The 23161-nt window shown below is 44.6% G+C and overlaps 1 protein-coding gene across 4 annotated transcripts in view; it reads right to left on the bottom strand.

Annotated features, from left to right (window-relative positions):
- The window catches only part of SLMAP (sarcolemma associated protein), a 119152-nt gene extending 96762 nt beyond the window's left edge, over positions 1–22390 (bottom strand). For 2 of the 4 annotated variants that reach the window (XM_073644619.1, XM_073644621.1), the window contains exon 1: positions 21492–22390. In XM_073644619.1, coding sequence (XP_073500720.1) covers positions 21492–21689 — 198 coding nt within the window. In that variant the 5' untranslated portion in view covers positions 21690–22390. The remainder of the gene's footprint in view (positions 1–21491) is intronic. The other 2 variants (XM_073644620.1, XM_073644625.1) reach the window with 1 other exon arrangement.
- Positions 22391–23161: the final 771 nt, after the last annotated feature.

Here is a 23161-nt window from a genome sequence, read left to right as displayed (position 1 = left end):
GCCCCTTTCGAAAAAAAATTTGGCTGCCAGCTGAGTTAGTTGTAAAACACAAAGAACAAACAAACAAAGACTTTACTTCGCCTCCCCAGGTCCAGCACAGGGTCTGTGGCAGTGCCTCAGCCTCTGATTGGCTGCAGTGGTGACGACATGGCTGCAGCCAAATCCCAGAAGTCAGCTGCGCGTGCCATCTTAAAAAGCAACATTTTTCTGAAAGGGGACAAACCATTTAATAAAAAAAACCTATGCTGCCATATACAAGTAAAACCTGCTACTTTAAGAGTGGACAATGGTATTTTTTTTTATTACCAAGTGACACCACACACCATGTAATCCTGCACACAACTAGTCACTGACACTACAACCAAATAAGCCAAACACCATCAAATCCCCCCTTGCATTTCACAGAAGACCAGGACCCCCTCTGCACGCTGTCAGCTTAGGACACATGACCAACATACTGGCACCCTGCCCACACCAGCGATGTATGGTTGCTAAAACAAGGATCGTGCCAGCGAAGTACCCAAGGTCATCCATATCAATTTCTTAGAAGTGTAGTAATATGCATACTATTAGCCACGTTACTTAATCCTACATGGAAACTCATTTTTAACCCAATACATTGCATTTAAAAAAAAAAAAAGTGATGGGAAAAGTTTTGGCCAAGGAGCCCTTATTACGTAATGCTGCCATGTGACTAAGGATTTTATCTACTTCCACATACAATGCACCAAACTGGCCCTGCAGTGGTTACATTATGTGTCTGTTGCAAAACTACAGCTCCCAACATGCCCTAATAGATGCAGGCTATCAAAGCATGCTGGGAACTGTAGTTTTGCACCACTTGGAAAGTCACAGATTGTGAAAGCCTTCTCCAAACCGTGCAAAACGTATAGTGAGAGCGATGGACGCCGAAGAACTTTACCGTACTTTGTTTAAGCAGAGCTCGCCTTGGGAATGGGACAACAAGCTCCTAATGTCGAATGCGGCAACGCAGGACCAAGATTGTACTTAAAGGAGAAATTCTCGGTGTCATCCGGAGGAAATGCTGAAATTTACTGTGTGTGCATGTAGCAACAACCTGCTGTCACATGAAGAGACTCACACAGCGCTGCAAGACATCACATTACACAGTCACTACCTCCAAAGAGGTGGGGGCGACTGTGAGCACCGAGGGTACGGGATCAGACTAGGAAACCCCCAACAATACAGAGTCGTACCCCCGATACTCCCGTTCACCTTGGCTACAGACGTCACTGTTTACCAATCACTGGCATTAAAGAATACGGAGGCCAGTGATTGGCTGCAGTGGTCACATGAAGTGTAGGAGATGTCAGGGAGAGTCAGGTGCGCCATCAAGAAACGGTGGGCAGTACTAGGAGAGCCACCCTAAGCTTCTCTCTCTCATGTGACCCATCCTATATTTCACCGCCAGCTGAAAAAAATTTGATTGGGCACTGTGTAATCCCAAATTTCCCCTTTGGTGGCGCTGTACCTAAGCCGGCCATACACGCTCTCTCAATACTTGAGCATTCGGCTCGGCTGATCGTACGTGTTTTCAAATGAAGAAAAAGCTACTGGGGTGATGGAAGACCCCCATAGGAACCAAATAATCTGCCGGCTTTCATCTAGTGTTTAGATCACTGATGATCGTTGTGGGTCTCCGCCGGCAGGACGGCCACTTGGGATCAGCTTGTCCAGCAAGTAAAGGTGGTCCAAACAGAAAACCCTTTTAATACCTGATAAAATAACTGATGGGCTGGGCCTGCTTGCTTTGTTTTTGCTGGGATTGGTCGACGATCTAATAATTATCAGACCCTTTTGACTCCTCCGACATCATCTGGGGGATTGGAGTGTGAACAGAGAATTCTGGTTTCTCAGACTTTGCTGGTGCTGCAAAAGGCAACTGAAAATTTGCATAAAAATCTGCAGCAAAAAACGCTGAAAAAAAACATGATTTGTGAACAAAGCCTAAGTCACCCGATCCCTTCGTTCTGCAGAACTTGGAGAGCATAGAAACACATGATCGCTCAGTGTTGACGGAGGCATCGAGAGAGATAGCCGTTTGGCCGGTGGCTATCTAATATATGATATTCGTATGCTTCATGGCAGTCGTGCAAATCATCTCGGATTATCTGACCTAAATAATTATTTAGAAAAAAAATTAACGTGGATTTGCAAGATGGCATCAATGAGCAGGGTCGCCATTTAGGAACAGTGTTGGCTTTCCCATAAAGGGCCATTTTTTATTCTAAAAAATATATCATATATAAAAAAAATTTATTTGATTATTATTTTTTTAATTTATTTATTTTAAGAGCTCAGATATCAAGCTACTCCAAAAAAAAAAAAAAAGTTTAAGTAATGAGGACAGCAGCCAAGCAGACGACAGTAAGGCACAAGACTAGGGTCTGAACTTGTAGCCCTGCGCACGTGAGTAATGACCACAGGCCGGTTGGTCTCCGGGGGAAATTAGGAAACAAAATTGGTGAAACCTCTGCACTTGGAAACGAGGTAGAATGAAATCATGTGAATAAACAGGAGGATTTTTCTGCCTGTGAAGCAGAAGAGGAAACAGTCCCAGCGCTGCCGGTGATCTAATCACTTGGCTAACGCTCCGGACTGCAGGACTCCATTAATCCACCTAGAAGATCGGAGAAAGCGGAGGACGGAGCCGTGATCTCATAGGAACTTCACAAATCGGAGCCGACAAGGTACAAAGATATTAAAAGGGACCAGTCACATTGTACCTGCCGTCCGATCTGTGTACAGCACGGTGCAGACAAGGAGAGGCTGAGCGGAAGAATATATAGGTTAGGTTGGAAAAAAAGAAATCAGTAGAAATTGTATCTTATTCATTTAAATCCCTGGTATTTGTATGCATGAGTCCGGTGGGCGGTCCTACTCAGTGACTGGGCATGCTGATATATCTGTCACTCACAGGATAGGACCACCCACTGGACTCATGCAGACACCTGGGATTTCAATGAATAAAAACACAAGTTTTACTAAAACTTTTCCAGCAAAAATGTCAAATAATCAGATCAGTTCTTCACGCTGTAATATCAGGCCTGCAAATCAGACACTATTTTCAACCTGACCGAATCCCTTTAACAAAAAAAAAAATATATACATTTATGAGGGGGAGGGGGTGTTCTACAGTTTAAAGGGATGATACATCAATCACAAAGGACGTTAACACCCCCTATATATCAACAGGCCCTCAGAGAGGCTACGCTTCTAAATGACATGTCCGTCACTAGAGGGGTCTCTGTGAGAAGCAGTTTGCCAGATAAGCCCCCTATTTGATAGTAAACATATAAAATATATTTTCTGTTGTAGATCTAGCAGTGCTCAGAATGCGGAGCTACGTATAACCCCGCCCACACCTCTGATTGGCTGCTTCCTCTGTACACTGTCAGCAAGCAGCCAGTCAGTGGTGGGGGCAGGGCTACAAGAGCACAAGACAACTAGTTCCCTAGTGATAATCTCCTGCTGATAAAAAGCTGATTGTACTGAAACTACAGCACACAGCCTATTAAGTGACACATTGCTGGAATCAGGGTCTCTGCCCCTACATTATGCTGCTCCCAGATTAAATAGCAAAAAGCTGCTGATAGATTCCCTTTAAAAGAGTGATGTTTCAAACCATATGATAGGTGATCTTTTTCGGATAGTGGGTGTCCCACAAATGGGAGTGGTGATTTTATTTAATTTTTTTTATCCCTGACTGGGAACTTTTATCTCTATCACAAAATGGAGCGGCAGGTCAAATGCCCGACCTCTGCTGCATTCATTGTCTATGGGGCTGCCGGAAAGGCAGAGTAGCCCCATTCAGAATAAATGTAACAGCAGAGGCGGGCAGGTGTACAGCTGCTCCATCTGACCAGGGATGAAAGTTAATCCTTCTGCAGATCAGTGCCTGGCCCAGCGGTGAAACCCCTATTAAACAAGTTACCCGCCATCCTGTGGATAGATGACTTATTGTCAATGGACAACCCCCTTTTAAAAAGTGCTCACGAGTGAAAGAACTCTGCACCCAACTTGTGGATAACAGGAGGGGGGAGCGGATGCTGCCGAATACACATCTCTGTACAGTATAGCTATTCCAGCACTGTAATGGTTAAGGATTAATACAGCCGGCACAAAGCCTGACTTCACACACTGACAGATCACATTTGTCACATAAAAGACAGTTTGACAAGCCTAAAAGCATAAGGAGCCGGCGCTGAAAACACCACCTAAGCGCCTCATTCTTAGCGATTACAAGCCCTACACTAGATTGTCCCCAAATCCTCGCACCGTGTAAGTGACACGTCACATATAGTCACGGACAGGCATTACTGTCATTTTTTTTGCCCGTTTGAGGCGTCATGCTATAGTGCAGCAGATCCGACGCCTTCCGCCATTTGTCCATTGACTATTTAAAGAGCAACGTAAGCTCTCCATACACCAGAAAGGTCAGCTAGACATTCATCTCTCCCCATCCCATTTACACAATAATACACGGCTGAACGTTCATGTGTTTCCAGTGGGGAGAGAGCCAAGGATCGGGCATATTGATTTAACATGCCCAATCCTTCTCTGCCCGGTTATCATCTGCTAAGGGAAGCCTGAGAGTCTCCCATACAAATTAGACAGTTGTCCGGGAGCTCCGACATCAGTGAATTTTGTCTCCATTAATTGAACGTGTATGGGGGTCTTTTGGAAACTGGGTGTGAATAAACGCTTACCTGGTAAAGTGGTCATGACTATTTTTCTGGTTAACAGTAGTCATGCATGATATCGGTGCTGCGAGACCCTTGTTATCTTCTGAGCTGCAGAAGGGGTATTCCCACTTCAAGATCCTATCCCAATATGTGTAATAATAATATTATAGCAAATCCCTCCAATTAGAAATGTAGTATAGTTTTCCTGATTCACTGACAACTTACCCCATATGCAGGGCATTGCAGTAGCTTACATATCCATGGTTACCACCACTCATATAGTGGCAGTTATTTAGTTGCTAGTAATCGTAACCATGGATACCCAAGCTACTGCAATGCCCTGCACATGGGTTAAGCAACATGGCTAATCATCAGAACTATACTACATTTCTAATTGGAGATATTTGCTAATATTATTATACCAACTACATACTGGGGTAAGATCTTGGAGATTGGAATACCCCTTTAAGTCTCAGGATGAGTAGGATCTCATTGGCCAGGCCAACAATGATCATAAGGTGATGGCACATCCTAGCGATATTTCATCCATGTACCCATTTAGGAGACAGGAATATCTGACAAGCAGAGAGATCTTGAAAAGCATGAGGCATTAATATAAAAATATACTGGAAGAAAGTATAAATTTAATAAATCAAAGGAATAAATCTCTTCAAAAGGGGTTACCAATGATTAGACAAAAAAATGTCTGCTTTCTTCCCCAAAACAGTGCCACACCTGCCCACTGGTTGAACGTGGTATTGCATTTTAGCCTCATTCACATGAATGGAGTTGGCCTGCAATATTAAACAAGCCGTGGACAGATCGCTCTCCATTGCAGAAGGCAGCCATGTTTTTCGATCCCATAAAAATGCCCTAATTTTGTATGGTAAGGTGGTATTCACTCATGTGATTAAGGACTATGCCCATTGGGTAACACTGACTTCTACTGCCCCATTAACCTCCATGTTCGTTCTTGTATACGCTGGGGCTGGCCATGTGCCGTCTTTCTCAGATGAGCTTATGGAGAATCATCTTATGGCCGCTAATCTCCATATAACCGCGGTAGATGCTCTTAATTCTTGATTTCAGGATGATCAGTACGAACCATGGAAGGAGGAAGCATTTTGAGGACACACACGGGTATATTGGCTGCAAATAGCTGGGCATGTGCGGTCAGCACTAATCCTGGACACATCTCCACTCACTGCAGCAGGGAAGAGACTCCAGGGGTCACAGGCGGCATCTGCACTAAGGCCCTGTTCACACGCTTAAGAGACCGCTTACTTTTGTGGTAATGCAAGTACATTAGTGGTGATGAACTATAAAAACAGAACAATCGCGCTGCAGATTTCAAAAGCCATGGCTCGTTCATTGTGTAGATTTCACATGGAAAATCTGCCAATTAATCCCTTTGAATGACAAAAGGGCTGATCTACGTGAGGATCATCTGGCACGTCCGCAGCAAAAGAAATCAGGCTTTGCCATGGGAATCTGCTGCAGATCGTTAAGAAATGCATGTCAGATATGCCTGAACATGTGAACATAGCCTTAGAGGAACGGCGGTCCATCATATACCCCTAATAGGTCAATACTACGACTGTCCTCAATCCCAAAAATGCTGAATGGGGATTCGCTGCAAAGATCATCTCACAATCTGGGGGACCTGTCCTATATAACACAGCCAGCTCACTGATTAATTGGCACAGTGTAATGCTTAATTTCTCCTGTGGTGGCGCTGCAGGGAAACTGAACATTTAAAAAGGGGTATTCCCATCTCAGGATCCTATCCCAGTTTGAAGTAGGTGTAATAATAATATTAGCAAGTACCTCCAAATAGAAATGTAGTATGGATCTTCTGATTCACTAGCTCACTTATCACATGTGAAGGGCCTTGCAGTAGCTTAGGTATCCATGGTTTCAACCACTAAAAGCTGTTATATGAGTGATCGTAACCATGGATACCTAAGCTACTACCTAAGCCCATCTCCAAGATCCTATCCCAATATGTAATAGGTGTAGTAATAATAATATTAGCAAATATCTCCAATTAGAAATGTAGTATAGTTCTTCTGATAAGCTATGTCGCTTACCCCATGTGCAAGGCACGGCAGTAGCTTAGCTATTCATGGTTATGACCACTCACACAGTGAGTTATTGGTAGTAACCATGGATACCTAAGCTACTGCAATGCCCTGCACAAGTGGCAAGTGAGATAATGAATCAGAAGAACTATACTACATCTCTAATTAGACGCACTTGCTAATATTATTACACCTACTACATATTGGGATAGGAACTTGGAGATGGGAATACCATTTAACGCTAGGTTTCCCCTTATCTCGAAGATTCCCCAGAAAGAGGATACTAAGTGGTGAACCCCTTTAAAGGATCCGAGCTTCCGATTACTTTAACCCCCTGCAATTGACGAGATCAGCAGGTATTTTTACATGCGCACAATACCTACCGCTCGTTTTAAAGTATGTTAGGTCGTAAAGTCATCGGCACCCCTATCTCCCGATGCAGAAGTAAGCAGCGCTGGATAACCCCTTTAAGAATGGCCAGTGGTCTCAGTGTACCGTTCAAAAGTTTGGGGTCATTTAGAAATGTCATTATTTTTGAAAGAAAAGCACATTTTTTTCAATGAAGCTAACATTAAATGAATCAGAAATACACCCTATACATGGTTAATGTGGTAAATGACTATTCTAGCTGCAAACGCCTTGTTTTTATTGGAATATCTACATAGGAGTATAGAGGCCCATTTCCAACAACCACCACTCCAGTGTTTTAATGGTACATTGTGTTTTCTAACCGTGTAAGAAGGCTAATGGATGTTTAGAAAACCCTTTCACGAGTATGTTAGCCCAGCTGAAAACAGTTTGGCTGATTTGAGAAGCTATAAAATTGACCTTCCTTTGAGCTAGTTGATTATCTGGAGCATTACATTTGTTTGTTCTATGAAACTCTCAAAATGGCCAAAAAGAGAACTTTCGTGTGAAACTCGACAGTCTATTCTTGTTCTTAGAAATGAAGACTATTCCATGCGAGAAGTTGCCAAGAAACTGAAGATTTCCTACAACGGTGTGTACTACTCCCTTCAGAGGAGAGCACAAACAGGCTCTAACCAGAGTAGAAAGAGAAGTGGGAGGCCCCACTGCACAACTGAGCAACAAGACAAGGACATTAGAGTCTCTAGTTTGAGAAATCGACGCCTCACAGCTCCTCAACTGGAAGCTTCATTAAATAGTACACGCAAAACGCCAGTGTCACCATCTACAGTGAAGAGGCGACTCCGGGATGCTGGCCTTCGAGGCAAAGTGGCAAACAAAAAGCCATATCTGAGACCGGCTAATAAAAAGAAAAGATTAATATGGGCAAAAGAACACAGACATTGGACAGAGGAAGATTGGAAAAAAGTTTTATGGACAGACGAACCAAAGTTTTGAAGTGTTTGGATCACACAGAACAACATTCGTGAGACGCAGAACAACTGAAAAGATGCTGGAAGAGTGCCTGACGCCATCTGTCAAGCATGGTGGAGGTAATGTGATGGTCTGGGGTTGCTTTGGTGCTGGAAAAGTGGGAGATTTCTACAAGGGTAATGGGATTTTGAATAAGGAAGGCTATCACTCCATTTTGCAACACCATGCCATACCCTGTGGACAGTGCTAGATTGGAGCCAATTTCATCCTACAACAGGACAATGACCCAAAGCACGCCTCCAAATTATGCATGAACTATTTAGGGAAGAAGCAGGCAGCTGGTATTCTATCTGTAATGGAGTGGCCAGCGCACTCACCAGCTCTCAAGCCCATTGAGCTCTTGTGGGAGCAGCTTGACCGTATGGTACGCAAAAAGTGCCCATCAAGCCAATCCAACTTGTGGGACGGGCTTCAGGAAGTATGGGGGGAAATTTCTCAAGATTACCTCAGCAAATTAACAGCTAGAAAACACAAAATTGTCTGGGTGACCCCAAACTTTTGAACGGTAGTGTATATACACACTCAGGTTTTGATTCAGCCATTTTTTAATTCTCTAGTATTTCCCAACTGCAATCAAGGTGCCCATAGTGACTACTGCCCAAGGGCCGACGTATGCTGGGAGTCTACTCTGGCTACAATCTTTTACATTACTTCATCCAGCCCTTTAACTCCATTACTATGAAGAAGTCACCAGCTAAACATGTACAAGAGCTTTAAAAAAAAAAAAAAAAAAAAAAAAAACACCCCAGACCCCACCGAGGCCATTAGCACCAGCCTTTTAGAGCCACGGTTACACTTAATTGAAGAATAGCCTTTCTGATGTAGGCAGGCACAAAAGAAAAAAGACTGGGCTCTGACAACGTAAGTGGAGCACAGAGGCAGCAGCCGGCAATGACCCCGGGACAGGGAGGAGAGCCAGCGAGTCAGGTCTCTGTGGCTTTACACTGTAATCCAGAACAGCTCGTCGCCGATATGGAAAAACATGGATGACAGAACAAGATCCTGCAATTTCCTGCAGAAAAAAAAAAAAAAAATTCTTTACAGCTGCCTGTACCTTATAGACGCAGAAGAAGCGCCCACCTCCTTCCCACATCCCCCCCTCCCACCAGGATATCATCATGTCGAGGAGCACTGCAGTTATCTCATCTCAAACACTGACGAGCACCGGGTGACACATGATGGAGAACGTACTCTGAACGGATCGGAGAGGGGTGTTACAAAATACAAAAATACAAGGCACGTGGTATAGGTTTATACCAGGACCTCGCTAGAAAAAAAATAAAAAAATACATTACTTATTAACCATCACTTACAAAATAACATGAAAGCAGCCTGACGATAATAGGGCATCATACAGATCCTCCAATAGTCCTATCAGGACTTTAAGTGACTGCCCATTCTGCCTGTCAACAATGATATAAAGGTCTGTACATACAGGTGATGATTGTCTGATATTTATTTTCCTCCGTTTTTGCTGCTTGGCTGCCTCTTAGCTCAGCTCCATTCAGAGAGCTGTGATATGTGACTACTGTTTTAGATTCAGAAGCAACAGAAAGTCTAAGGTAGTCTGAGACACACCCCCTGACTCATCATTGGTTCAGGCTCCTCCTCTATAGTTTCCCCTACCACTGATTGGCTGCTGTGTGTTAACACAGGCCCAGCAGGAAGTTAGAAATGTGCCCTGCATGCACCATGACAGCTACATAATCTACCGGTGAGGAAATGATGATGCAGGTAACATTAAAACCACTGACGGGTGAAGTGAATATTGATTATCTAATGACAGTGGCGCCTATCAAGGGTGGGATATATTTAGAAGCATGTGAGCAGTCAGCGCTTGAGGTGGACGTGTGGATCAATGGGAAAGTGTAAAGATCTGAGCGACGCTGACAAGGACGAAATTGTGATCGGTAGAAGACTGGGACAAAGCATTTTCAATAAGTCAAGTTTTGTAGGCTGTACCCCCGATGCTGAGGTCAGCACTTGCCAAAATTTGTGCAAGCCAGGGCAACTGTGAACAAGAACTCAATGAAGCCCCCGGGAAGAAAAGTTTAGTCCTCCTTGGACATCCTCAACACCCACCCTCCATGGACATCCTCAACACCCACCCTCCATGGACATCCTCAACACCCACCCTCCATGGACATCCTCAACACCCACCCTCCATGGACATCCTCAACACCCACCCTCCTTGGACATCCTCAACACCCACCCTCCTTGGACATCCTCAACACCCACCCTCCTTGGACATCCTCAACACCCACCCTCCTTGGACATCCTCGACACCCACCCTCCTTGGACATCCTCGACACCCACCCTCCTTGGACATCCTCGACACCCACCCTCCTTGGACATCCTCAACACCCACCCTCCTTGGACATCCACCAATCTGATCTTGATGACCTAAAGGTAGGAGTTCAACACCCAAGTTCTGGAGAGTACCTTTAAGCAGAGGTGCAAGTGTCAATTTACTCCCCCACAATAAAAATGAAAGCATGACTTTTTAGGAGCCCAACAAAAACTGTGAGCAACATCAATGGCAAACACAGAAAATATGGCACCACTAGCAAATTTTCAAGCATACGACAGCACTAGGGTCCTAAAGTCTGAATCCAAGTCAGGTTTATTTACTCTACGTAGTGAGCGACGTTTCAGCTCTACAATGAGCTTCTTCAGGTGTTCGGGAATCCTTACATCTTAGTCATCTTATACCCTCTTTCAGCAAGAAAAAAAAATACACAATGAATCAAGGCATATTTCTTGGCATGCTGTAGATTTTAAAATCTCAAACTTGCCCATAATGTTCTGCATTTACCCTCCCTTTAAGAAGACAAAAAGTGAGAGAGTGTACAGATGAAAACCACAAATTAAGTGCCAACATGAGATACAGAAATTGCCAATAATCCACCTTAATTTATAAGTTCCTGGAACCCACCACAAAAGGATTTTTATCTTCAGAAACTCATAAATGACCAAGGAGTGGCCACAGTGGTTGGTGAAACATCTGCGCCTCAAGGATTTCCCCTGTGACACCACTGAAAAAAACCAAAATTATCGTACATGCCGAAGCAACTGGAATAAGAAGATCAAGACAAGAACACTAGGCCCAAAGGTGACCATGAAGATCTTGATAGATCCTGAAGGGCTTTCTACAAGTTATAGAAGGAGATAAAACAATTTCCTTCAAGATTATAGCCAGCACAAGTAGTCACATATCTTCCCTCTAATGAACTGATTAGGAGATAGCCGCCTTTCAATGGTGCGTTTGGCTGACAGTTATCTAAAGTGTGGGACACCAGCGCGCCCAACAAACCTCATTGGCCTTGATAGGGTACATCAGGTACCATTCTGTCCGCCATTTTTGGCACCATCTCCTAAGCTAGCTCTTCAGGATGTAAAAGAAACCTTAGTTTGATGGACAATTTAGTCAGTGTGAGAATAATTAGTAAATATAATCTGTCTTATGTAGGGCAGTAACTGTAAAACATGAGAACTTGCCTTGGAGCACAAGCTTTCATTTTTCTGGGAACTAGGTCAAACAAATGTGAACAACAGCAGCAACATTAACACAAATTACAGTAAGGAGGAAAATTTTGGAGGGAGAAAAAAAAAAAAGTTACAAAATTCGAATGGATAATCTCAAAAAAAAAAACGGTCTGACCACTGGAACCCTCGAGTCCAGAGCAAGAGGCTCAAGAACGCCAAGAGCAGTCCTATCCGTCTTCAATGGAGCAGCGGTGCGCATGCTCGGCATCTGCTCTATTCATAGTCTATGGGACTGTAGGAAAAAGCTGAGGACAGCGCTTGGCTTTCTCTAGGAGTCCCATAGACAATGAATGGAAAGGAGACCAAACAGGAGCATTTCCGTTCCATTCAGGGTTTTTCTAGCTTTTTTTTTTTTATATACCCAGAAATACTCTTTAAATGGACTGTCCAGTTTAGACCACTTTTTTTTTTTTTTTAATTATACCCTTCTGGGAACCTCATTTCTACCTGGCCAGAGTAGCAAGGGTTACCATGCCAGGGCTCACCACACATCACAGCTGATCAGTGGTTGTCCCAGCAGAAGAATTAAGGTGAATTTCCCAGGACATTGGTACAGAGTCTAATGATTTGCTTTTTGAGACAAGCAGTCCTTAAAGTTAACATGCCACCTCTTTTGTAATGATATCAGCTCATGTACAGTCACAGTCTAAGTGTTGGTACCTCTCAGCTTAATATTTGGTTGCACGCCCTTTGGAATAAATAACTGCAATCAATAGCTTCCTATAACCATCACCAAGCTTCTTACACCCCTCAACTGGAATTTTGGATCACTCTTCTTTTGCAAACTGCTCCAGATCTCTCATATTTGAAGGCGCCTTCTCCCAACAGCAATTTTAAGATCTCTCCACAGGTGATCAAAGGGATTTAGATCCGGACTCATTGCTGCCACTTCAGAATTCTCTAGAGCTTTATTTCCATCCATTTCTGGGGGCTTTTTTAAGTATGTTTGGGGTCATTGTCCTGCTGGAAGACCCATGACCTAGGACAAAATCCCAGCTTTCTGACCCTGGGCACTACATTGCGACCCAAAATCCGTTGGTAGTCTTCAGATTTCATGATACCTTGCACACAGTCAAGGCACCCAGTGCCAGAGGCAGCAAAGCAACCCCAAAACGTCTTTGAACCTCCACCATGTTTGACTGTAGGTACTGTATTCTTTTCTTTGTAGACCTCATTCCATTTTTGGTAAACAGTAGAATAATGTGCTTTACTAAAAAGCTCTACCTTGGTCTTATCTGTCCACAAGACAATTTACTAGAAGGATTTTGGCAAACTGCAGTCTTGCCTTTTTAAGCCATAGTGTTTAATTTCATCAAATGTTGGAGAGTTTGTGCTGACACTGATCCACCCTCAGTCTGCAGGACAGCTTGAATTTCTTTGGAACTTGTTGGGGCTGCTTATCCACCATCCGGACTATCCTGCGTTGCAACCTTTCATCAATTTTTCTCTGACGTCCACGTCCAGGGAGATTAGCTACAGTGCCATGGGTTGTAAACGTCTTATGTTGCGCATTGTAGACAAAGGAACATTAAGATCTCTGGAGATGGACTTGTAACCTTGAGATTGTTGATATTTTTCAACAATTTTGGTTTTCAAGTCCTCAGACAGTTCTCTTCTCCTCGCTTAGTGTGGCACACACAGACACAAAATGCAAGGGATGGGTCAACTTCTCCCTTTTTTATCTGGTTTCCGGTGTGATATTCATATTGCCCACACCTGTTACTTGCCACAAGTGAGTTTGATCGGGCATCACATGCTTGAAACAAAGTTGTTTACCCACAATTTTGAAAACGTGCCAACAATTTTGTCCAGCCCATTTTAGGGTTTTCTGCGAAATTATATCCAATTTTCCTTTTTTTTCCCCTCAGTTTTTTTTTTGTGTTGTTGCAACACACATACGAAAGAAAAAAAACATGTGTAATTGCAATAATTTTATGGGACAATTTCAAGGGTGCCAACACTTACTGCCATGACTGTACATATGGTGCACAAAAACAAACAAATCTCTGTCTGGGAAGGATAATGAGAACCAAAAGATGTATTCCCAAAACTAATGTGTGGATTTTGGGTGATTGAGAAGAGGTGACAGGTTCCCTGGCAAAGAATTATAAATTGCATGTTAGAAAGAAGAACCCTAGGTGTCAAATGCATAACAGGAGATCAGCTAAGACGGCAGGAGTGTGTGTCAGCACAGCGCAGCCTGATCCCAAGTAGCCAGGAGATCCAGGAATAAGACGTAGTGTAAGTTCAGATCAGTACAAACTGCAGAATATCACATGTACAACTACCGCGTCCACTGAGATAAGACCAGCAAGCAGCAGTCACTGCGCATTTCTGCTACATTACGTTCCTGTGCATCTTATTCTGCATCTGTATGAAGATCTCCAGTAAAATGACAACACCAGATGCCGGGTGAGACCCTGATAATCCGTCACAAACAAATCAAAAATCACACGGCATTAGTGTCAGGCAAAATTACAGCATTACCAGAAGGCGTAGGACCTCACAGGACTGAAGAATCAGAACTACAACTCCCAACAATACAATGACTACGTCAACCAAGGTGTATATACTGGGAACGTATTTTTTCAATTCTATACAAAAGTTTAAAAGGGTTATGATCTGATCCTTAGCATAGATGACCATAGATCATCGGAGAACTACCTCTTGATTAAATTATCGCTTTCGCTTTAAAGTTAGTTTAAAAAAAAAAAATTGGCTTTTTTTTTTTGCAATTTCCACCCTGGCCATTGGGGCAATTTTAGATTCTTTTATACATAAGACTTTTCAGCAGGCTCATTATAGTCACAGGCAGGTTTACAATAAATGATAACACCTCTATACACAGCTAATAACACAGGATCCACTATTCACAATAGGTGATGTCACAGCTCACCTCCTCCTCCTCCTGTACAATGACTGATAAAACCTCTATACACAGCTAATAAGGCAGGATCCACTATCCACAATATGCAATGTCCCAGCTGAACCTGCTCGCCCCTCCCTTCACGATCACCTCTGCACGCGCTCATTAGATGCATTAAAGCAAAAGATAGGGCCTGAGTCTATTGCTGCTAATGTACATGTGCATTACCTGAAATAACAGATAAGAATGCCTAGAATAGCCCTAGTGGTCAGTATAAAAAAAAATACACAGTGATATGAAGAAATACATATAAAAAAAAAATGCTTAAAGAAATACAATAAAAAAAAAATGTAATGCAGTATCTCATTTTCTAATGACACATTCCCTTTAAACCCTTTTTTAAATAGCTTGTCCCGAAAACATAAATAGTCAATCCTCACGATCCTTTTATCATCTAAGATCATGAGAACAGGAACCCCACAGTCCGCTGTGTGAATGGACAGTACTGAGCATGTGCAACCAATGTCATGCATCACTACCACTAACTTTCCACAGTAAGGGGTCCCTCAAAGTATAAAATCGGCGAGCACACAATCAGTGTCATTAGTAGCTGCAGATAGGGTTTGTATCTACACTGCTCAAAAAAATAAAGGGAACACTTAAACAACAGAATATAACTCCAAGTAAATCAAACTTCTGTGAAATCAAACTGTCCACTTAGGAAGCAACACTGATTGACAATCAATTTCACATGCTGTTGTGCAAATGGAATAGACAATAGATGGAAATTATTGGCAATTATCAAGACACCCTCAATAAAGGAGTGGTTCTGCAGGTGGGGACCACAGACCACATCTCAGTACCAATGCTTTCTGGCTGATGTTTTGGTCACTTTTCAATGTTGGTTGTGCTTTCACACTCTTGGTAGCATGAGACGGACTCTGCAACCCACAGAAGTTGCTCAGGTAGTGCAGCTCATCCAGGATGGCACATCAGTGCGAGCTGTGGCAAGAAGGTTTTCTGTGTCTGTCAGCGTAGTGTTCAGGGGCTGGAGGCGCTACCAGGAGACAGTCCAGTACACCAGGAGACGTGGAGGGGGCCATAGGAGGGCAACAACCCAGCAGCAGGACCGCTACCTCCGCCTTTGTGCAAGGAGGAACAGGAGCACCACCAGAGCCCTGCAAAATGACCTCCAGCAGGCCACAAATGTGCATGTGTCTGCACAAACGGCTAGAAACCGATTCCATGAGGGTGGTATGAGGGCCCGATATCCACAGATGGGGGTTGTGCTCACAGCCCAACACAGGGCAGGACGCTGGCCATTTGCCACAGAACACCAGGATTGGCAAAGTCACCACTGGCGCCCTGTGCTCTTCACAGATGAAAGCAGGTTCACACTGAGCACATGTGACAGACGTGACAGTCGCCGTGGAGAGCGATCTGCTGCCTGCAACATCCTTCAGCATGACTGGTTTGGCAGTGGGTCAGTAATGGTGTGGGGTGGCATTTCTTTGGAGGGTCGCACAGCCCTCCATGTGCTCGCCAGAGGTGACTGAATCCGATTGAGCACATCTGGGACATCATGTCTCGCTCCATCCACCAACGTCACGTTGCACCACAGACCGTCCAGGAGTTGGCGGATGCTTTAGTCCAGGTCTGGGAGGAGATCCCACAGGAGACCATCCACAACCTCATCAGGAGCATGCCCAGGCGTTGTAGGGAGGTCATACAGGCACGTGGAGGCCACACACAATACTCAGCCTCATTTTGACTTGTTTTAAGGACATTACATCAAAGTTGGATCAGCCTATAGTGTGTTTTTCAACTTTAATTTTGGGGGTGACTCCAAATCCAGGCCTCCATTGGTTAATAAATGTGATTTCCATTGATGATTTTTGTGTGATTTTGTTGTCAGCACATTCAACTGTATACAGAACAAAGTATTCAATGAGAATATTTCATTCATTCAGATCTAGGATGTGTTATTTGAGTGTTCCCTTTATTTTTTTGAGCAGTGTATATAATGTCCCTATGACAACTCTCAAGGAACAAAAGCAACATCCTATAGTAACCATAGAAGTGCCTATCATAGGGAGAGAGCCTAGGACTTCAGTCACTCTTAAAGATGGCCGTACATCCGTGAACCGTACTCTGATCAGAAGTCCTGGACAGACAACTGGGTCTGCCGATATAAGCTAGGTGCTTGGAAAATCCGTGTGTGTACAGGGAGAGACCTGTCACTCAGCAGAAGCAGGGCGGCGAGAAGCTGCTAGGGACCAGCACCTATGACTAGTCCCAGCTGGGATTTAAATGTATCGTTCTCTGAAATGCCGCAGCGTTTCTGAGCAAAACATGCTGCACCTGGTCCGAGCTGCAGGTATCAGCTGTTATATGCCCTTAAGGGTTGAAGGGAACTTATTTCCCTTATTATGAGATTTCATACAAGTATGATCGAAACGGCAACTTCACAGGTGACAGAGACTTAAGTGTGCGCATACTGCCTGCAGAATACACTGGATCTCTCCTTTGAGGCAATTGACATTATCTGCAGAGAAGCTCCAAAAAAAAAAAAAAAATAGGAGGAACGCCCTCTAAGTATTCCAAGGAGGACCCCACCAAAGTGAAATAACACAGCTCTGGTGATCATGATCTTGTTGCTCTAGGAGATACAGAACAATGTATTCTGAGAAAATCTGCTAAGTATGATGAAGAAGGGAAGATCATGTCATCTGTATCCAAGGGTGCAGCTGCAGGATATTAACTATGTAAGTACAGAAACATTTTTTTTTTCCATAAGGTTATGGGCTTTGCAATATGTAGAGGGAAGTAAACCACCGCACGGGACAAATCTGCTCCAGCGGAGGATGTGGACGGGATATAAACAGGACGAGGTTCATCCGATCAGTCACGATGTGGAGTAGTCAGGCTGTTTATACTATGGAGAGAACATGCCCCACTAGTCATCTCATTTATACACTACCTATCCGGGGAGACTTCATCACCGGAGAATAAAGTGGAACTTAAGTCAACTTCTTGGTATTCACATTGTAATCAATCGGGACGTAATGGTTTACACAGCAGGGAGGAGACCTCAAAATCTCATCCACACGCCGCAAAGGAGAACCGGCAGCAGACACGGAGCGACGCTGCAGAATTAAAGTCAATTTGTGCTGCAGACTTGTACGGAAACGCGGCTGTATTCCACGCAGTGTTTTTTGGGTGTAAACGCACCTTAAGTGGTAATGTTCTTAACAAAAGTGAAAAAGTTAGTTCACTACTTGGACAACCACTTCTTAAAGGGAATATTTCAGCAGGTTTTTGCTATGTAATCTGAGAAGAGTATGACGAAGGGGCAGAGACCCTCATTCCAATGATGTGTCACTTACTAGGCTGTGTGTTGCTGTTGCAATAAAGTCAGTGTTTTATGAGCAGAAGATTATCATGACGGGACTAGGTGGTCCAACCACACCGCCACCACTGATTGTGCATAGGCAGAAAGCTGCCACTCCGTGGTGTTGACAGGATTATACAGAGCTCAGCATTCAGAGAACTGCTAGATCTGCACAAGAGAAAAATGGGACTGTATCAAAATGACAGCAAGCAGCCCAATAAGTGATACTTCACTGGAATCAGGGTCTTAGCCCCTACTTCATGCTGATCTCAGATTACATAGCAAAAATCTGCTAACGGATTCCTTTTAATCCAAAGTTTAAAAAAAAATAAATGTACTCACCTCTCACATCGGCACTGATCCAGCAATGTTGGCACCAGGTCCGCAGGCACTTATACGACACTTATGTCAGGTGAAATAGCAGTGGCAGCTGATTATTATGTGATGTAAGCCCTGGACAACCTGGTGCAGACATCACTGTATCAGCGCCGGCCCAGTGCAGCTTTCCTTATTTTATTTGGGGGGCAGTAAAGAAGGGGTTGTCCATGTATGGTGATCAGAAACTGGTCCTGTTTCTACCCGGCTTTGGATGAGCAAAATAGTCTCTGTACAACAACACCAGTCTTTTTAAAACATATGTACCAAGCACAAGGCTGGGGCCAGATGAGGGTGCGAAACGGATGATTCTTCATCTGCATGGTGATCCGTACACCATCCATATTTCCATTTTTTACATCAGTTTTTTTTTTTTTTTTTTAACAGTCACGATTAAAAATAAAATATATAATGGCCAATTCAGTTTGCTATGTGATCTATGCAATAGATATATTAACAAAAAAAAATGTATGAAGGAGGATAGGGTCCATGAGGCACCCATTTATTAAAATAAAAAAAATAAAAACATATTGAGGTCTAGGGGCGAGTCTCATCCAAAAAAAAATTGTTAGTAGCTACTTTTTTCCCACACAGACACCGACAGTATACAAAGAGTCATCTGTACTAGTCCAGTATTTCCATCTCCAAGATCCTATCCCAATAAGTAGTGGGGGTAGTAGTAATAATATTAGCAAATACCTCCAATTAGAAATGTAGTATAGTTCTCCTGATAACCTATGTCGCTTACCCCAGGGCATTGCAGTAGCTTAGGCATCCATGGTTACATGAGTTAGCTAGCTGTTAGTGGTCGTAACCATGGATACCTACGCTACTGCAATGCCCTGCACATGGAGTAAGCAACATAGCTAATCAGGAGAACTATACTACATTTCTACTTGGAGGCACTTGCTAATATGTTTACACCTGCATAGGATCTTGGAGATAGCAACTTAAAGGGGGTATTCCTAAGTACGGCATCCGTTTTGCACATGGATCAAAAAATAAATTTATGCTGCGACATGTCATCAGCTTATAAAACCATTTCCATATAAAAGAAGACGTGGCACAACACCTGTAAGCGAGCAACTTTCAGTTCCCTATGTAGTGCCACGGCGAGGGGGGGGTAGGGGAGTGACACAGCTAGGCCAAAAAAAGTCAGACATTATTCTTTAAAAGTCTTTTTTTCCCCGCAGCGCCTCCAGCGGTCCCGTAATATAAACTGTGCTTGCTTTACACGGTGGATAACCTCACCTGCTGCAGTTCTGCACTTCCGGCACATGTACAGGAACGAGCGGAGGAACCTGTTACCAGTTCACATGAATCAGCAAGTTAGATTTAACGAAAGGGGTTTTTTTAGGCTGGTCTCTACTTTTACATGGGATAGACTAAGACAAATTCACAGACAGTGGATTAATATCAGCAAGTGATTTATTAATAAAGGGGCATGTTATAGAATAAGCTACCAATCTCTGATCTATGGGGGTCTGGCTGCTGTGGACCCTTCCCAATCAATAGAACAAAGATCGTAAGACGTCTATAACTACAACCAGTAGACGGGACAAATCTCATCTCAGCCTTGAAGATGGAGGAGCTGAGATCTATAAAAAGTTGCAATAAATATTCCAGACAGCGGGAAATCTTCCAAAAAAAAAAAAAAGGCTCATTTAAATGGCCGTAGGTGAACATTGCCAAAAAGTGGAACAGGTGAACTGGAATCATCAGGATATACATGATGATCCTTGTGAGTCAGTGAACTTCGGATTTACAACAAGGACAAGGTAAAGTCATGACTGACCCAGATCATCCACATGAGGTCACATCCAGGTGAGATCTCAGTGACGGGTGGTTTGTCCACCCTAGGATTACCCCACATACATAGGTAGAGCAGCTCTGAGCACAGGTGAGTCACCTTCTAGTTCAGCTCCTTTGTCACAAGAGTCCATTACTGAGTGTCAATAAGAAGGAAGTTTATGACCTGAAGAATCAAGCTCCTACCAGATCCGGAGAAAGCACGGCCCACCTCAGCCGAGGACATAGAGAAAAGGATCTGGTGATTTGTGACCCCGCTTACCTGTACTGCAGTTCAAGTAACCATTTATTATATACTCTATTTATTATATATAGCCCCTTGCTATGTATGCGTGTCCCCCATTTGTGCTCTAGGCTGAGTGACAATCATACTGTACATACAAGCCCCCCCCCCATTTGTGCTCTATGCTGAGTGACATCCATAGAAGCCCCCCCCCCCCGCTATGTATACTCACGACCAATTGCCATTCATGCCCCCCATAGTGAAGGCTGGATGACATTTATACGTGTCCCCCACGTTTTATACTCTCAGCTGTGAGACATTCATACATATGAGCCCCCCACTAAAGTCACCTGGAAATAGTATTGATAACTTTGCCTCGATTTGCATATTCTTGGCCAATGCCATTGTCAATATGTACAAGGGGCGATGTTCTCGACATGTGCCCCCACATCTATACAAGCAGTAAAAAAAAGCAGACTCCATAATGTGGAACCCAACGGATCACAATGAGGTCCATCGGGCGCCACTGATGTCCATCACGCGATAGATCTGGCATTCTGATATTTTCGGTTTCCCGTTCCTACGGCTGATATTATTGTAGATGTGAACGCAGCCTTATAAATCACCTATTAATAAAGGATGTACTGATATAGCCCCCACTTTTATAACCCTAGGCTCCAGGATATCATCGATCCACACCCCCCTCCTGCCTCTACGCAACATCTCAGGTCGGCCCCCAATATTGATACATGGTACCCAATATTCACAATACTCCATAATTAAAGGAAGACGTTGGGCATTCATACCAATGCATGGCCGCCACCATGTCATCTCCAGGCTCAGTATTGAGGCATAAGTCCAATGTATAAATTCCAGGTTGGAAAATAGACCCCCAACATTGATGCATGCCCCCTACTATTTATACACAAGGCCTTCAGCAATTCGGGTGGGAGCAGCTGGACGTGTAAGCCTATACCATCACAAACGTACATACATTTCCATTTTAAGGAAACCCAATCCCTTCTCCTCCATAATAGACCTTGGAGGAACACCATGAGAAATCTCCAGAGCCGATCCGGATCCATTCATTTACCTTGCCAGTCTTGTGATCGAACCAGACCAGCGCATGATTCCTGGACAGCACCTTGCAGTCGAAGGTGGCATTGTTCTGCGCCGGCCGGCAGCGGGCCACCGAGCGCCCAATCTTGACCGGTTCGTCCAGGTAGACATGGCGCTCCTGGAAAGGGTGGGAATTTGGACGGCAAGTGAAGATCGCAAAGGCTGAAGGCATCTGGACGATAATAAAAGGAAAAAGGGGAAGAAAAAAAAAAAAGAAAAATATTCCTAATCCAGAGCACCAGCGGCTGGAAACTTCCGGACGTCTGCGGAGATAATTCTCACCAAATCGTAAGACATTGAGGATTAGAGGGACCGCTCGGGCTCAGTCTGTAAACTATCCTTCCAGGTCCACAGCCAATGCCCCATACTGGTCCCATAGAAAGACCCCCTAATCCATCGCTAGGAATGTGATGCCCACCCTGTGCCCACATCCAGATCGTGCACCAGCTGAGGCTGCAGTGTGGGGGCCCCAGGGCCCGGCGATTACAGCAGGTCACATCCAGCGGCTGCCATACTCTGACAGGTGGGGGGAGAGGCCGGGGCTCAGGGCTGCGGACCGGGCGGCATCCTCCGCACCCACAGCAGCTGGGAGACGGCCCTGCCCCCGGGGATAGGCCCGAATATTCACCCCCTCTCGCTGCAGGAGACCTGGGGCCCGGTAGGGAGTTACGTGAGCACCTAGAAGGTGTCGTAAAGCACAGCTGACGTAAAGTTAAGTTCTTCAGCCGGAAGTGGGGCCGCTTCTATCTCCCAGCGCTCCTCAGTAGGAATATTCCCCGTTCCGGTGACACAATCCGGTAGTTAATGGAGCACAGCCCCGCCGCGTTCCCCTTCCTCCCGCGCCGCCATGTTGAATACTAGCGACCTCCCCGCAGAGCCGCACAGCAGCCGGCCTACTGCGTCACCACAGCAACGGGCGGGGAGAGCGAGGGGCGGGGACTGGGGATCGGCGCTAGCCAATCAGCGTTGGCGCCCATCCCTTGTTTGTCCACGCCCACTAGAAACTGTCAAAGAGAGGAGTAGTGGGCGGGGCTGTAGTTTCCGCCGGTAGTGACCGGGGGGCAGTGACCCGGGCTGGCCCCGGTACAGCCCCGGTACAGGGCTCCGCCATTGCTGACATTACCGCTTATTTGCATGTTATTATTAACCCCTTTCAACTTTGGTCGTACTGCAAAATCGCATCTAATGATAACTATCGCTTGGTCGCACAACACACACGACTTCGTCCACATAGACGCCAATGCAAATAATTTGCAACTTGGAGACCCAATTTGCGACTCTAAAATTACCGCACAGGGCAGAATAGTTGTGTGAATGTGGATGTAGTGGAGCGCGCACCTTACTACCACCACGGGGCCACAAGCATATAACCGGCTTGATCTTTGGTGCAGCATAGGGCGGAAGCTAGACCACCACCACGACGTCGGTGGGGAAAGATGGCGGTGTGTGCCGCAGATACATGGCAGAAGAGTGTAAATGAATGGCGCCCCCCCCCGTGACCTCTCCCCCCATCTATGGGGCCGCGCACATGTCCGATCTTTACCCTGGACAGAGCCTGTCGAAGGAAAAATAATCTCAGCATGTCCAAGAGTGCGTGGAAATCATCAGACTGCGCGCGGATGACATCTGAGTGCAGTCCGATTT

The sequence above is a fragment of the Phyllobates terribilis genome, unplaced genomic scaffold (genome assembly GCF_046119375.1).
Source record: "Phyllobates terribilis strain yellow unplaced genomic scaffold, ASM4611937v1 Scaffold_8__6_contigs__length_399053987, whole genome shotgun sequence".
NCBI lineage: Eukaryota > Metazoa > Chordata > Amphibia > Anura > Dendrobatidae > Phyllobates > Phyllobates terribilis.
The sequence above is the reverse complement of the archived record's forward strand: the minus strand, read 5'-3'. Positions and strand labels throughout refer to the sequence as shown.